At 52.5% G+C, this 13,861-nt stretch overlaps 1 protein-coding gene across 3 annotated transcripts in view; it reads right to left on the bottom strand.

Moving 5' to 3' along the window:
• CZIB (CXXC motif containing zinc binding protein) overlaps positions 1-10,298 on the bottom strand; it is a 37,642-nt gene extending 27,344 nt beyond the window's left edge. Inside the window, exon 1 of one of the 3 annotated variants that reach the window (XM_083157914.1) lies at positions 9,926-10,298. In XM_083157914.1, coding sequence (XP_083014040.1) covers positions 9,926-9,931 — 6 coding nt within the window. In that variant the 5' untranslated portion in view covers positions 9,932-10,298. The remainder of the gene's footprint in view (positions 1-9,925) is intronic. The other 2 variants (XM_083157913.1, XM_083157915.1) reach the window with 2 other exon arrangements.
• Between the last annotated feature and the right edge of the window lie 3,563 nt (positions 10,299-13,861).

Raw genomic sequence — 13,861 nt, 5'->3', positions numbered from 1 at the left:
ACCATAAGGACTCGGTACCGGGGAATGGGCCCAATAGGGGACAGCAGCTGTGACACGTTCCACCACACCCCGGACGTTACTTATTCTATACCATAAGGACTCGGTACCGGGGAATGGGCTCAATAGGGGACAGCAGCTGTGACGCGTTCCACCATACCCCGGACATTACTTATTCTATACCATAAGGACTCGGTGACGGGAAATGTGCCCAATAGGGGACAGCAGCTGTGACACGTTCCACCATACCCCGGACATTACTTATTCTATACCATACGGACTCGGTGCCGGGAATGGGCCCAATAGGGGACAGCAGCTGTGACGCGTTCCACCACACCCCGGACATTACTTATTCTATACCATACGGACTCGGTGCCGGGAATGGGCCCAATAGGGGACAGCAGCTGTGACGCGTTCCACCACACCCCGGACATTACTTATTCTATACCATAAGGACTCTATGCTGGGGAATGGGCCCAATAGGGGACATCAGCTGTGACACGTTCCACCACACCCCGGACATTACTTACTCTATACCATAAGGACTCGGTGCCGGGAAATGGGCCCAATAGGGGACAGCAGCTGTGACACGTTCCACCACACCCCAGACATTACTTACTCTATACCATAAGGACTCTATGCTGGGGAATGGGCCCAATAGGGGACATCAGCTGTGACACGTTCCACCACACCCCGGACATTACTTACTCTATACCATAAGGACTCGGTGCCGGGAAATGGGCCCAATAGGGGACATCAGCTGTGACACGTTCCACCACACCCCGGACATTACTTATTCTATACCATAAGGACTCGGTGCCGGGGAATGGGTCCAATAGGGGACAGCAGCTGTGACACGTTCCACCACACCCCGGACATTACTTACTCTATACAATAAGGACTCGGTACCGGGGAATGGGCCCAATAGGGGACAGCAGCTGTGACACGTTACACCACACCCCAGACATTACTTATTATATACCATAAGGACTCGGTGCTGGGGAATGGGCCCAATAGGGGACAGCAGCTGTGACACGTTCCACCACACCCCGGACTTTACTTACTCTATACCATAAGGACTCTATGCTGGGGAATGGGCCCAATAGGGGACATCAGCTGTGACACGTTCCACCACACCCCGGACATTACTTACTCTATACCATAAGGACTCTGTGCCGGGAAATGGGCCCAATAGGGGACATCAGCTGTGACACGTTCCACCACACCCCGGACATTACTTATTCTATACCATAAGGACTCGGTGCCGGGGAATGGGTCCAATAGGGGACAGCAGCTGTGACACGTTCCACCACACCCCGGACATTACTTACTCTATACAATAAGGACTCGGTACTGGGGAATGGGCCCAATAGGGGAGACAGCAGCTGTGACACGTTCCACCACACCCCAGACATTACTTACTCTATACAATAAGGACTCGGTACCGGGGAATGGGCCCAATAGGGGACATCAGCTGTGACACGTTCCACCACACCCCGGACATTACTTATTCTATACCATAAGGACTCTGTGCCGGGAAATGGGCCCAATAGGGGACATCAGCTGTGACACGTTCCACCACACCCCGGACATTACTTATTCTATACCATAAGGACTCGGTGCCGGGGAATGGGTCCAATAGGGGACAGCAGCTGTGACACGTTCCACCACACCCCGGACATTACTTACTCTATACAATAAGGACTCGGTACCGGGGAATGGGCCCAATAGGGGAGACAGCAGCTGTGACACGTTCCACCACACCCCGGACATTACTTATTATAAATCGGGGAAGGAAAAATATCAATCGCACAGAAAAGTAGGAACAATTTTATACATTATAGGACCCTCCTTATTGCTCATATGTTAAATTTTATATATAACTGGTGAGGGTGTGCGACCATAGGCATTGAAATTACAAGTAAAGAACAAAAAGGAAGAATGCCTTTTGCTGGTGCACCAAGAATAAAGTGAGACTCTTAATACATAACGTTTATTTCATTTATTTTAAAATAGTTAGCGAAATAAAACCACACATACAAGAAATGACAACATTTAGTAAAAAAGGGGAAAGATGTTACCCTTGACTCAGTGTGACCCCTCTTTCCCTCTACCCTGTATGTAAATGTGTTAGGTGCAATTGGTATCCACAAGAGAATAAATGCTCTTGATGAGCTGGAGAACCTGTGATGCACAATTGGATGTCTATTCAAGGTTAGATACATATAAGTGCTTTATTCGATTGTATACACTGTATCTTTCCTAGAAACTAGTATCTCCAATTTGCTTGGTATCGCAAAAACGTAAGTCACAGGGATCGGCTCATATAGGCTTGGGTTAGTGTACACAGCCAGCCCGGACAATTCCGTCTAGCGTAACTGACTGCCTTGGAGACCGCTCTGTCTCCTGAGCCCCGGTGAGCTTGTATCGGAGGTGTGCAGGAGTGCACTCGCCTCGTTCAACCGCCTAGCTCTGATGACGCTGAGTCTGGCGCCAGACTCGCGTCTTGGTCACGGAGGTAACCAGTGACCTGGATTGCGCAGCGGTACAGGTAAATTTCAAAACATTTGTAAGTGGGGAGGGGGAGAGGGGATTTAAAACACACTGAGTGTGTTTGATCGGTCAGCGTACGCTTCGCTTAGAACGCTTCCTCAGGACCACAGGTCCATTACTTATTATATACCATAAGGACTCGGTGCTGGGGAATGGGCCCAATAGGGGACAGCAGCTGTGACACGTTCCACCACACCACGAACATTACTTATTCTATACCATAAGGACTCGGTGCTGGGGAATGGGCCCAATAGGGGACAGCAGCTGTGACACGTTACACCACACCCCAGACATTACTTATTCTTTACCATAAGGACTCGGTGCCGGGGAATGGGCCCAATAGGGGACAGCAGCTGTGACACGTTCCACCACACTCCGGACATTACTTATTCTATACCATAAGGACTCGGTGCCGGGGAATGGGCCCAATAGGGGACATCAGCTGTGACACGTTCCACCACACCCCGGACATTACTTATTCTATACCATAAGGACTCGGTGCCGGGGAATGGGCCCAATAGGGGACAGCAGCTGTGACACGTTCCACCACACCCCGGACATTACTTATTCTATACCATAAGGACTCGGTGCTGGGGAATGGGCCCAATAGGGGACAGCAGCTGTGACACGTTCCACCACACCCCGGACATTACTTATTCTATACCATAAGGACTCGGTGCCGGGAAATGGGCCCAATAGGGGACATCAGCTGTGACACGTTCCACCACACCCCGGACATTACTTATTCTATACCATAAGGACTCAGTGCCGGAGAATGGGCCCAATAGGGGATAGCAGCTGTGACACGTTCCACCATACCCCAGACATTACTTATTCTATACCATAAGGACTCGGTGCCGGAGAATGGGCCCAATAGGGGACAGTAGCTGTGACACGTTCCACCACACCCCGGACATTACTTACTCTATACCATAAGGACTCTATGCCGGGGAATGGGCCCAATAGGGGACATCAGCTGTGACACGTTCCACCACACCCCGGACATTACTTATTCTATACCATAAGGACTTGGTGCCGGGGAATGGGCCCAATAGGGGACAGCAGCTGTGACGCGTTCCACCACACCCCGGACATTACTTATTCTATACCATAAGGACTCGGTGCCGGGGAATGGGTCCAATAGGGGACAGCAGCTGTGACACGTTCCACCACACCCCGGACATTACTTACTCTATACAATAAGGACTCGGTACCGGGGAATGGGCCCAATAGGGGACAGCAGCTGTGACACGTTCCACCACACCCCAGACATTACTTATTATATACCATAAGGACTCGGTGCTGGGGAATGGGCCCAATAGGGGACAGCAGCTGTGACACGTTCCACCACACCCCGGACATTACTTACTCTATACCATAAGGACTCTATGCCGGGGAATGGGCCCAATAGGGGACATCAGCTGTGACACGTTCCACCACACCCCGGACATTACTTACTCTATACCATAAGGACTCGGTGCCGGGAAATGGGCCCAATAGGGGACATCAGCTGTGACACGTTCCACCACACCCCGGACATTACTTATTCTATACCATAAGGACTCGGTGCCGGGGAATGGGTCCAATAGGGGACAGCAGCTGTGACACGTTCCACCACACCCCGGACATTACTTACTCTATACAATAAGGACTCGGTACCGGGGAATGGGCCCAATAGGGGACAGCAGCTGTGACACGTTCCACCACACCCCAGACATTACTTATTATATACCATAAGGACTCGGTGCTGGGGAATGGGCCCAATAGGGGACAGCAGCTGTGACACGTTCCACCACACCACGAACATTACTTATTCTATACCATAAGGACTCGGTGCTGGGGAATGGGCCCAATAGGGGACAGCAGCTGTGACACGTTCCACCACACCCCAGACATTACTTATTCTTTATCATAAGGACTCGGTGCCGGGGAATGGGCCCAATAGGGGACAGCAGCTGTGACACGTTCCACCACACCCCAGACATTACTTATTCTTTACCATAAGGACTCGGTGCCGGGGAATGGGCCCAATAGGGGACAGCAGCTGTGACACGTTCCACCATACCCCGGACATTACTTATTCTATACCATACGGACTCGGTGCCGGGAATGGGCCCAATAGGGGACATCACCTGTGACGCGTTCCACCACACCCCGGACATTACTTATTCTATACCATAAGGACTCGGTGCAGGGGAATGGGCCCAATAGGGGACAGCAGCTGTGACGCGTTCCACCACACCCCGGACATTACTTATTCTATACCATAAGGACTTGGTGCAGGGGAATGGGCCCAATAGGGGACAGCAGCTGTGACACGTTCCACCACACCCCGGACATTACTTACTCTATACCATAAGGACTCGGTGCCGGGAAATGGGCCCAATAGGGGACATCAGCTGTGACACGTTCCACCACACCCCGGACATTACTTATTCTATACCATAAGGACTCGGTACCGGGGAATGGGCCCAATAGGGGACAGCAGCTGTGACACGTTCCACCACACCCCGGACGTTACTTATTCTATACCATAAGGACTCGGTACCGGGGAATGGGCTCAATAGGGGACAGCAGCTGTGACGCGTTCCACCATACCCCGGACATTACTTATTCTATACCATAAGGACTCGGTGACGGGAAATGTGCCCAATAGGGGACAGCAGCTGTGACACGTTCCACCATACCCCGGACATTACTTATTCTATACCATACGGACTCGGTGCCGGGAATGGGCCCAATAGGGGACAGCAGCTGTGACGCGTTCCACCACACCCCGGACATTACTTATTCTATACCATAAGGACTCGGTGCCGGGGAATGGGCCCAATAGGGGACAGCAGCTGTGACGCGTTCCACCACACCCCGGACATTACTTATTCTATACCATAAGGACTCGGTGCCGGGGAATGGGCCCAATAGGGGACAGCAGCTGTGACGCGTTCCACCACACCCTGGACATTACTTATTCTATACCATAAGGACTTGGTGCCGGGGAATGGGCCCAATAGGGGACAGCAGCTGTGACACGTTCCACCACACCCCAGACATTACTTACTCTATACCATAAGGACTCTATGCTGGGGAATGGGCCCAATAGGGGACATCAGCTGTGACACGTTCCACCACACCCCGGACATTACTTACTCTATACCATAAGGACTCGGTGCCGGGAAATGGGCCCAATAGGGGACATCAGCTGTGACACGTTCCACCACACCCCGGACATTACTTATTCTATACCATAAGGACTCGGTGCCGGGGAATGGGTCCAATAGGGGACAGCAGCTGTGACACGTTCCACCACACCCCGGACATTACTTACTCTATACAATAAGGACTCGGTACCGGGGAATGGGCCCAATAGGGGACAGCAGCTGTGACACGTTACACCACACCCCAGACATTACTTATTATATACCATAAGGACTCGGTGCTGGGGAATGGGCCCAATAGGGGACAGCAGCTGTGACACGTTCCACCACACCCCGGACATTACTTACTCTATACCATAAGGACTCTATGCTGGGGAATGGGCCCAATAGGGGACATCAGCTGTGACACGTTCCACCACACCCCGGACATTACTTACTCTATACCATAAGGACTCTGTGCCGGGAAATGGGCCCAATAGGGGACATCAGCTGTGACACGTTCCACCACACCCCGGACATTACTTATTCTATACCATAAGGACTCGGTGCCGGGGAATGGGTCCAATAGGGGACAGCAGCTGTGACACGTTCCACCACACCCCGGACATTACTTACTCTATACAATAAGGACTCGGTACCGGGGAATGGGCCCAATAGGGGAGACAGCAGCTGTGACACGTTCCACCACACCCCAGACATTACTTACTCTATACAATAAGGACTCGGTACCGGGGAATGGGCCCAATAGGGGACATCAGCTGTGACACGTTCCACCACACCCCGGACATTACTTATTCTATACCATAAGGACTCTGTGCCGGGAAATGGGCCCAATAGGGGACATCAGCTGTGACACGTTCCACCACACCCCGGACATTACTTATTCTATACCATAAGGACTCGGTGCCGGGGAATGGGTCCAATAGGGGACAGCAGCTGTGACACGTTCCACCACACCCCGGACATTACTTACTCTATACAATAAGGACTCGGTACCGGGGAATGGGCCCAATAGGGGAGACAGCAGCTGTGACACGTTCCACCACACCCCGGACATTACTTACTCTATACAATAAGGACTCGGTACCGGGGAATGGGCCCAATAGGGGAGACAGCAGCTGTGACACGTTCCACCACACCCCGGACATTACTTATTATAAATCGGGGAAGGAAAAATATCAATCGCACAGAAAAGTAGGAACAATTTTATACATTATAGGACCCTCCTTATTGCTCATATGTTAAATTTTATATATAACTGGTAAAGGGTGTGCGACCATAGGCATTGAAATTACAAGTAAAGAACAAAAAGGAAGAATGCCTTTTGCTGGTGCACCAAGAATAAAGTGAGACTCTTAATACATAACGTTTATTTCATTTATTTTAAAATAGTTAGCGAAATAAAACCACACATACAAGAAATGACAACATTTAGTAAAAAAGGGGAAAGATGTTACCCTTGACTCAGTGTGACCCCTCTTTCCCTCTACCCTGTATGTAAATGTGTTAGGCGCAATTGGTATCCACAAGAGAATAAATGCTCTTGATGAGCTGGAGAACCTGTGATGCACAATTGGATGTCTATTCAAGGTTAGATACATATAAGTGCTTTATTCGATTGTATACACTGTATCTTTCCTAGAAACTAGTATCTCCAATTTGCTTGGTATCGCAAAAACGTAAGTCACAGGGATCGGCTCATATAGGCTTGGGTTAGTGTACACAGCCAGCCCGGACAATTCCGTCTAGCGTAACTGACTGCCTTGGAGACCGCTCTGTCTCCTGAGCCCCGGTGAGCTTGTATCGGAGGTGTGCAGGAGTGCACTCGCCTCGTTCAACCGCCTAGCTCTGATGACGCTGAGTCTGGCGCCAGACTCGCGTCTTGGTCACGGAGGTAACCAGTGACCTGGATTGCGCAGCGGTACAGGTAAATTTCAAAACATTTGTAAGTGGGGAGGGGGAGAGGGGATTTAAAACACACTGAGTGTGTTTGATCGGTCAGCATACGCTTCGCTTAGAACGCTTCCTCAGGACCACAGGTCCATTACTTATTATATACCATAAGGACTCGGTGCTGGGGAATGGGCCCAATAGGGGACAGCAGCTGTGACACGTTCCACCACACCACGAACATTACTTATTCTATACCATAAGGACTCGGTGCCGGGGAATGGGCCCAATAGGGGACATCAGCTGTGACACGTTCCACCACACCCCGGACATTACTTATTCTATACCATAAGGACTCGGTGCCGGGGAATGGGCCCAATAGGGGACAGCAGCTGTGACACGTTCCACCACACCCCGGACATTACTTATTCTATACCATAAGGACTCGGTGCTGGGGAATGGGCCCAATAGGGGACAGCAGCTGTGACACGTTCCACCACACCCCGGACATTACTTATTCTATACCATAAGGACTCGGTGCCGGGAAATGGGCCCAATAGGGGACATCAGCTGTGACACGTTCCACCACACCCCGGACATTACTTATTCTATACCATAAGGACTCAGTGCCGGAGAATGGGCCCAATAGGGGATAGCAGCTGTGACACGTTCCACCATACCCCAGACATTACTTATTCTATACCATAAGGACTCGGTGCCGGAGAATGGGCCCAATAGGGGACAGTAGCTGTGACACGTTCCACCACACCCCGGACATTACTTATTCTTTACCATAAGGACTCAGTGCCGGGGAATGGGCCCAATAGGGGACAGCAGCTGTGAGCACAGAGGACCGGTCCTGTTATCTCTGCTCACACTCAGTACGGCCAGTTACGTGTGCAGACGCCGAGTGGGGACCAGGCCTGACGTGGGAGCACAGTGACACTTATGGAGTCACATGTGAGCACTCGTCTGTACATTATAGATGCCGCCAGTGTGCACCACGTCCAACATACCGGGGTGACACAGAAGAGGGATGATGTCAGATCAGTAATACACAGGTAAGGGGCATTGTACATGGCAGCTAGCCCTCCGTAATGCAGGGCACTGCATACACCAAGTACAGCACCGAGCATACTGCGTACACCGGGTACAGCGCCAATCACACTGCATACACCGGGTACAGCGCTGAGAACACTGCATAAACCCAGTACTGCACCGAGCACACTGCATAAACCCAGTACTGCACCGAGCACACTGCATACACCCAGTACTGAACCGAGCACACTGCATACACCGGGTACAGCGCCAATCACACTGCATACACTGGGTACAGCGCTGAGAACACTGCATAAACCCAGTACTGCACCGAGCACACTGCATAAACCCAGTACTGCACCGAGCACACTGCATACACCGGGTACAGTGCCAATCACACTGCATACACCGGGTACAGCGCCAATCACACTGCATACACCAAGTACAGCTCCGAGCATACACCGGATACTGCGCCGAGTACATTGCATACACCGGGTACAGCGCCAATTACACTGCATAGGCCAAGTACAGCGTAGAGCACTGCACCAATTACACTGCATACACAGGGTACTGCGCTGAGCACACTGCATACACTGGGTGCTGCGCTGAGCACACTGCATACACCGGGTGCTGCGCTGAGCACACTGCATACACCAAGTACAGCGCCGAACATACACCGGATACTGCGCCGAGCACACTGCATACACCAGGTACAGCGCCAATTACACTGCATAGATTGGGTACAGCGCCAATCACACTGTATTCGCCAAGTACAGCGCCGAGCACTGCACCAATTACACTGCATACACAGGGTACTGCGCTGAGCACACTGCATACACTGGGTGCTGCGCTGAGCACACTGCATACACCGGGTGCTGCGCTGAGCACACTGCATACACCAAGTACAGCGCCGAACATACACCGGATACTGCGCCGAGCACACTGCATACACCAGGTACAGCGCCAATTACACTGCATAGATTGGGTACAGCGCCAATCACACTGCATTCGCCAAGTACAGCGCCGAGCACTGCACCAATTACACTGCATACACAGGGTACTGCGCTGAGCACACTGCATACACTGGGTGCTGTGCTGAGCACACTGCATACACAAGGTACTGTGCTGAGCACACTGCATACACTGGGTACTGCGCCAATCACACTGCAGTAAAGCCTATGCCCATCAGCACCGTGCGCCCTCCTCTACCTGCAACTAGCAGATATGTCACTGTCAGCACACACAGCACTGAACACACTGCAGTACTGTAATCAGCTGTATACATCACTTACCACCATGATTGCTGCAGAGGGGAGGTCTGTTTTACAGCAGCAAATCTTCACTTGCCGTAAAGTGTAACAGCAACGGCATCACGTGACCACACACAGCCTGGGATCCGGAGTAGAGGGAGACAGCGCCACCTGGTGCAGGAGAGTGTTACAGCTACAGGACAACAGCAGCATCACGTGACCACACACAGCCTGGGATCCGGAGTAGAGGGAGACAGCGCCACCTGGTGCAGGAGAGTGTTACAGCTACAGGACAACAGCAGCATCACGTGACCACACACAGCCGAGGGAGACCGCGCCACCTGGCGGAGGAGAGTGTTACAGCTACAGGGCAGCAGCATCACGTAACCACATACAGCCTGGGATCCGGAGTAGAGGGAGGCATCACGTGACCACACAGCCTGGGATCCAGGAGAGGGAGACAGCGCCACCTGGCGGAGGAAAGTGTTACAGCTACAGGGCAGCAGCATCACGTGACAACACACAGCCGAGGGAGACCGCGCCACCTGGCGCAGGAGATTGTTACAGCTACAGAGTAGCAGCATCATCACGTGACCACACACAGCCCGGGATCCGGAGTACAGGGTGACAGCGCCACCTGGCGTAGGAAAGTGTTACAGCTACAGGGCAGCAGCAGCAGCAGCAGCAGCATCACGTGACCACATACAGCCTGGGACCCGAAGTAGAGGGAGACAGCGCCACCTGGTGGATGAAAGTGTTACAGCTACAGGGCAGCAGCATCACGTGACCACATACAGCCTGGGATCCAGACTAGAGGGAGGCATCACGTGACCACACAGCCTGGGATCCAGGAGAGGGAGACAGCGCCACCTGGCGGAGGAAAGTGTTACAGCTACAGGGCAGCAGCATCACGTGACAACACACAGCCGAGGGAGACCGCGCCACCTGGCGCAGGAGATTGTTACAGCTACAGAGTAGCAGCATCATCACGTGACCACACACAGCCCGGGATCCGGAGTACAGGGTGACAGCGCCACCTGGCGTAGGAAAGTGTTACAGCTACAGGGCAGCAGCAGCAGCAGCATCACGTGACCACATACAGCCTGGGACCCGGAGTAGAGGGAGACAGCGCCACCTGGTGGATGAAAGTGTTACAGCTACAGGGCAGCAGCATCACGTGACCACATACAGCCTGGGATCCGGACTAGAGGGAGACCGCGCCACCTGGTGCTGGAGAGTTACAGCTACACGGCGGCGGCAGCAGCAGCATCACGTGACCACAGTAGAGGAAGACAGCACCACCTAGCGGACGAGAGTGTTACAGCTCCAGGGCAGCAGCATCACGTGACCATACACAGCCTGGGATCCAGGAGAGGGAGACAGTGCCACCTGGCGGACGAGAGTGTTACAACTACAGCGCAGCAGCAGCATCACGTGACCATACACAGCCTGGGATCCAGGAGAGGGAGACAGTGCCACCTGGCGGAGGAAAGTGTTACAGGTCCAGGGCAGCAGCAGCAGCATCACGTGACAACACATAGCCTGAGATCCGGAGTAGAGGGAGACATCCCTATTGGAGACAAGTTCCGCTATCTACCGTATAGATTGTAAGCTTGCAGCAGGGCCCTCCTTCCTCCAAGTCTGTCTGTTGTTACCCAGTTTGTTCTATCACTGTCTACTATTGTAAAGCGCAGCGGAATCTGCTGCGCCACCTGCGATGCTGTAGCGGAATCTGCTGCGCCACATAAGACGCTGTAACGGAATCTGCTGCGCCACATACGACGCTGTAACGGAATCTGCTGCGCCACATACGACGCTGTAACGGAATCTGCTGCGCCACATACGACGCTGTAGCGGAATCTGCTGCGCCATATAAGACGCTGTAGCGGAATCTGCTGCGCTATATAAAACACTGTAACGGAATCTGCTGCTCTATATAAGATGCTGTAACGGAATCTGCTGCGCTATATAAGACACACACAGCCTGGCATCCAGGAGAGGGAGACAGCGCCACCTGGTGGAGGAAAGTGTTAAAGCTACAGGGCAGCAGCATTTTCACGTGACCACACACAGTCTAGGATCTAGAAGAGGGAGACAGCACCACCTGGCGGACGAGAGTGTTAAGCAGCCTATACACGCTGCTATGAGGGCGTGCTTTCCGTGCTGTACTAGCACGGATCACATTGCATTGCCTGTGCATGCAATGCAATGTGATCCATCCGTGCTAGTACAGCACGGAAAGCACTCCCTCATAGCAGCGTGTATGGGCTGCTTTACAGCTACAGGGCAGCAGCAGCATCACGTGACCACACACAGCCTGGGATCCAGAAGAGGGAGACAGTGCCACCTGGCGGAGGAAAGTGTTACAGGTCCAGGGCAGCAGCAGCAGCATCACGTGACAACACATAGCCTGAGATCCGGAGTAGAGGGAGACATCCCTATTGGAGACAAGTTCCGCTATCTACCGTATAGATTGTAAGCTTGCAGCAGGGCCCTCCTTCCTCCAAGTCTGTCTGTTGTTACCCAGTTTGTTCTATCACTGTCTACTATTGTAAAGCGCAGTGGAATCTGCTGCGCCACCTGCGACGCTGTAGCGGAATCTGCTGCGCCACCTGCGACGCTGTAGCGGAATCTGCTGCGCCACCTGCGACGCTGTAGCGGAATCTGCTGCGCCACCTGCGACGCTGTAGCGGAATCTGCTGCGCCACCTGCGACGCTGTAGCGGAATCTGCTGCGCCACCTGCGACGCTGTAGCGGAATCTGCTGCGCCACCTGCGACGCTGTAGCGGAATCTGCTGCGCTGTATAAGACACCAATGGAATCTGCTGCGCTATATAAGACACCAATGGAATCTGCTGCGCTATATAAGAACCTGTAACGGAATCTGCTGCGCTATATAAGACACTGTAACGGAATCTGCTGCGCTATATAAGAACCTGTAGCGGAATCTGCTGCGCTATATAAGACACTGTAACGGAATCTGCTGCGCTATACAAGAACCTGTAGCGGAATCTGCTGCGCTGTATAAGACACCAATGGAATCTGCTGCGCCATAGACGCTGTAACGGAATCTGCTGCGCCACATAAGACGCTGTAACGGAATCTGCTGCGCCACATAAGACGCTGTAACGGAATCTGCTGCGCCACATAAGACGCTGTAACGGAATCTGCTGCGCCACATAAGACGCTGTAACGGAATCTGCTGCGCCACATAAGACGCTGTAACGGAATCTGCTGCGCCACATAAGACGCTGTAACGGAATCTGCTGCGCCACATAAGACGCTGTAACGGAATCTGCTGCGCCACATAAGACGCTGTAACGGAATCTGCTGCGCCACATAAGACGCTGTAACGGAATCTGCTGCGCCACATAAGACGCTGTAACGGAATCTGCTGCGCCACATACGACGCTGTAACGGAATCTGCTGCGCCACATACGACGCTGTAACGGAATCTGCTGCGCCACATACGACGCTGTAGCGGAATCTGCTGAGTCACATACGACGCTGTAGCGGAATCTGCTGCGCCACATACGACGCTGTAGCGGAATCTGCTGCGCCACATAAGAACCTGTAGCGGAATCTGCTGCGCCACATAAGAACCTGTAGCGGAATTTGCTGCGCCACATAAGAACCTGTAGCGGAATCTGCTGCGCCACATAAGAACCTGTAGCGGAATCTGCTGCGCTGTATAAGACACCAATGGAATCTGCTGCGCTATATAAGACACCAATGGAATCTGCTGCGCTATATAAGAACCTGTAATGAAATCTGCTGCGCTATATAAGACACTGTAACGGAATCTGCTGCGCTATATAAGACGCTGTAACGGAATCTGCTGCGCTATATAAGACGCTGTAACGGAATCTGCTGCGCCACATAAGACGCTGTAACGGAATCTGCTGCGCCACATAAGACGCTGTAACGGAATCTGCTGCGCCACATAAGACGCTGTAACGGAATCTGCTGCGCCACATA

The sequence above is a fragment of the Crinia signifera genome, chromosome 8, assembly GCF_055691185.1.
Source record: "Crinia signifera chromosome 8, ASM5569118v1, whole genome shotgun sequence".
NCBI classification, from domain to species: Eukaryota; Metazoa; Chordata; class Amphibia; order Anura; family Myobatrachidae; genus Crinia; species Crinia signifera.
The sequence above is the reverse complement of the archived record's forward strand: the minus strand, read 5'-3'. Positions and strand labels throughout refer to the sequence as shown.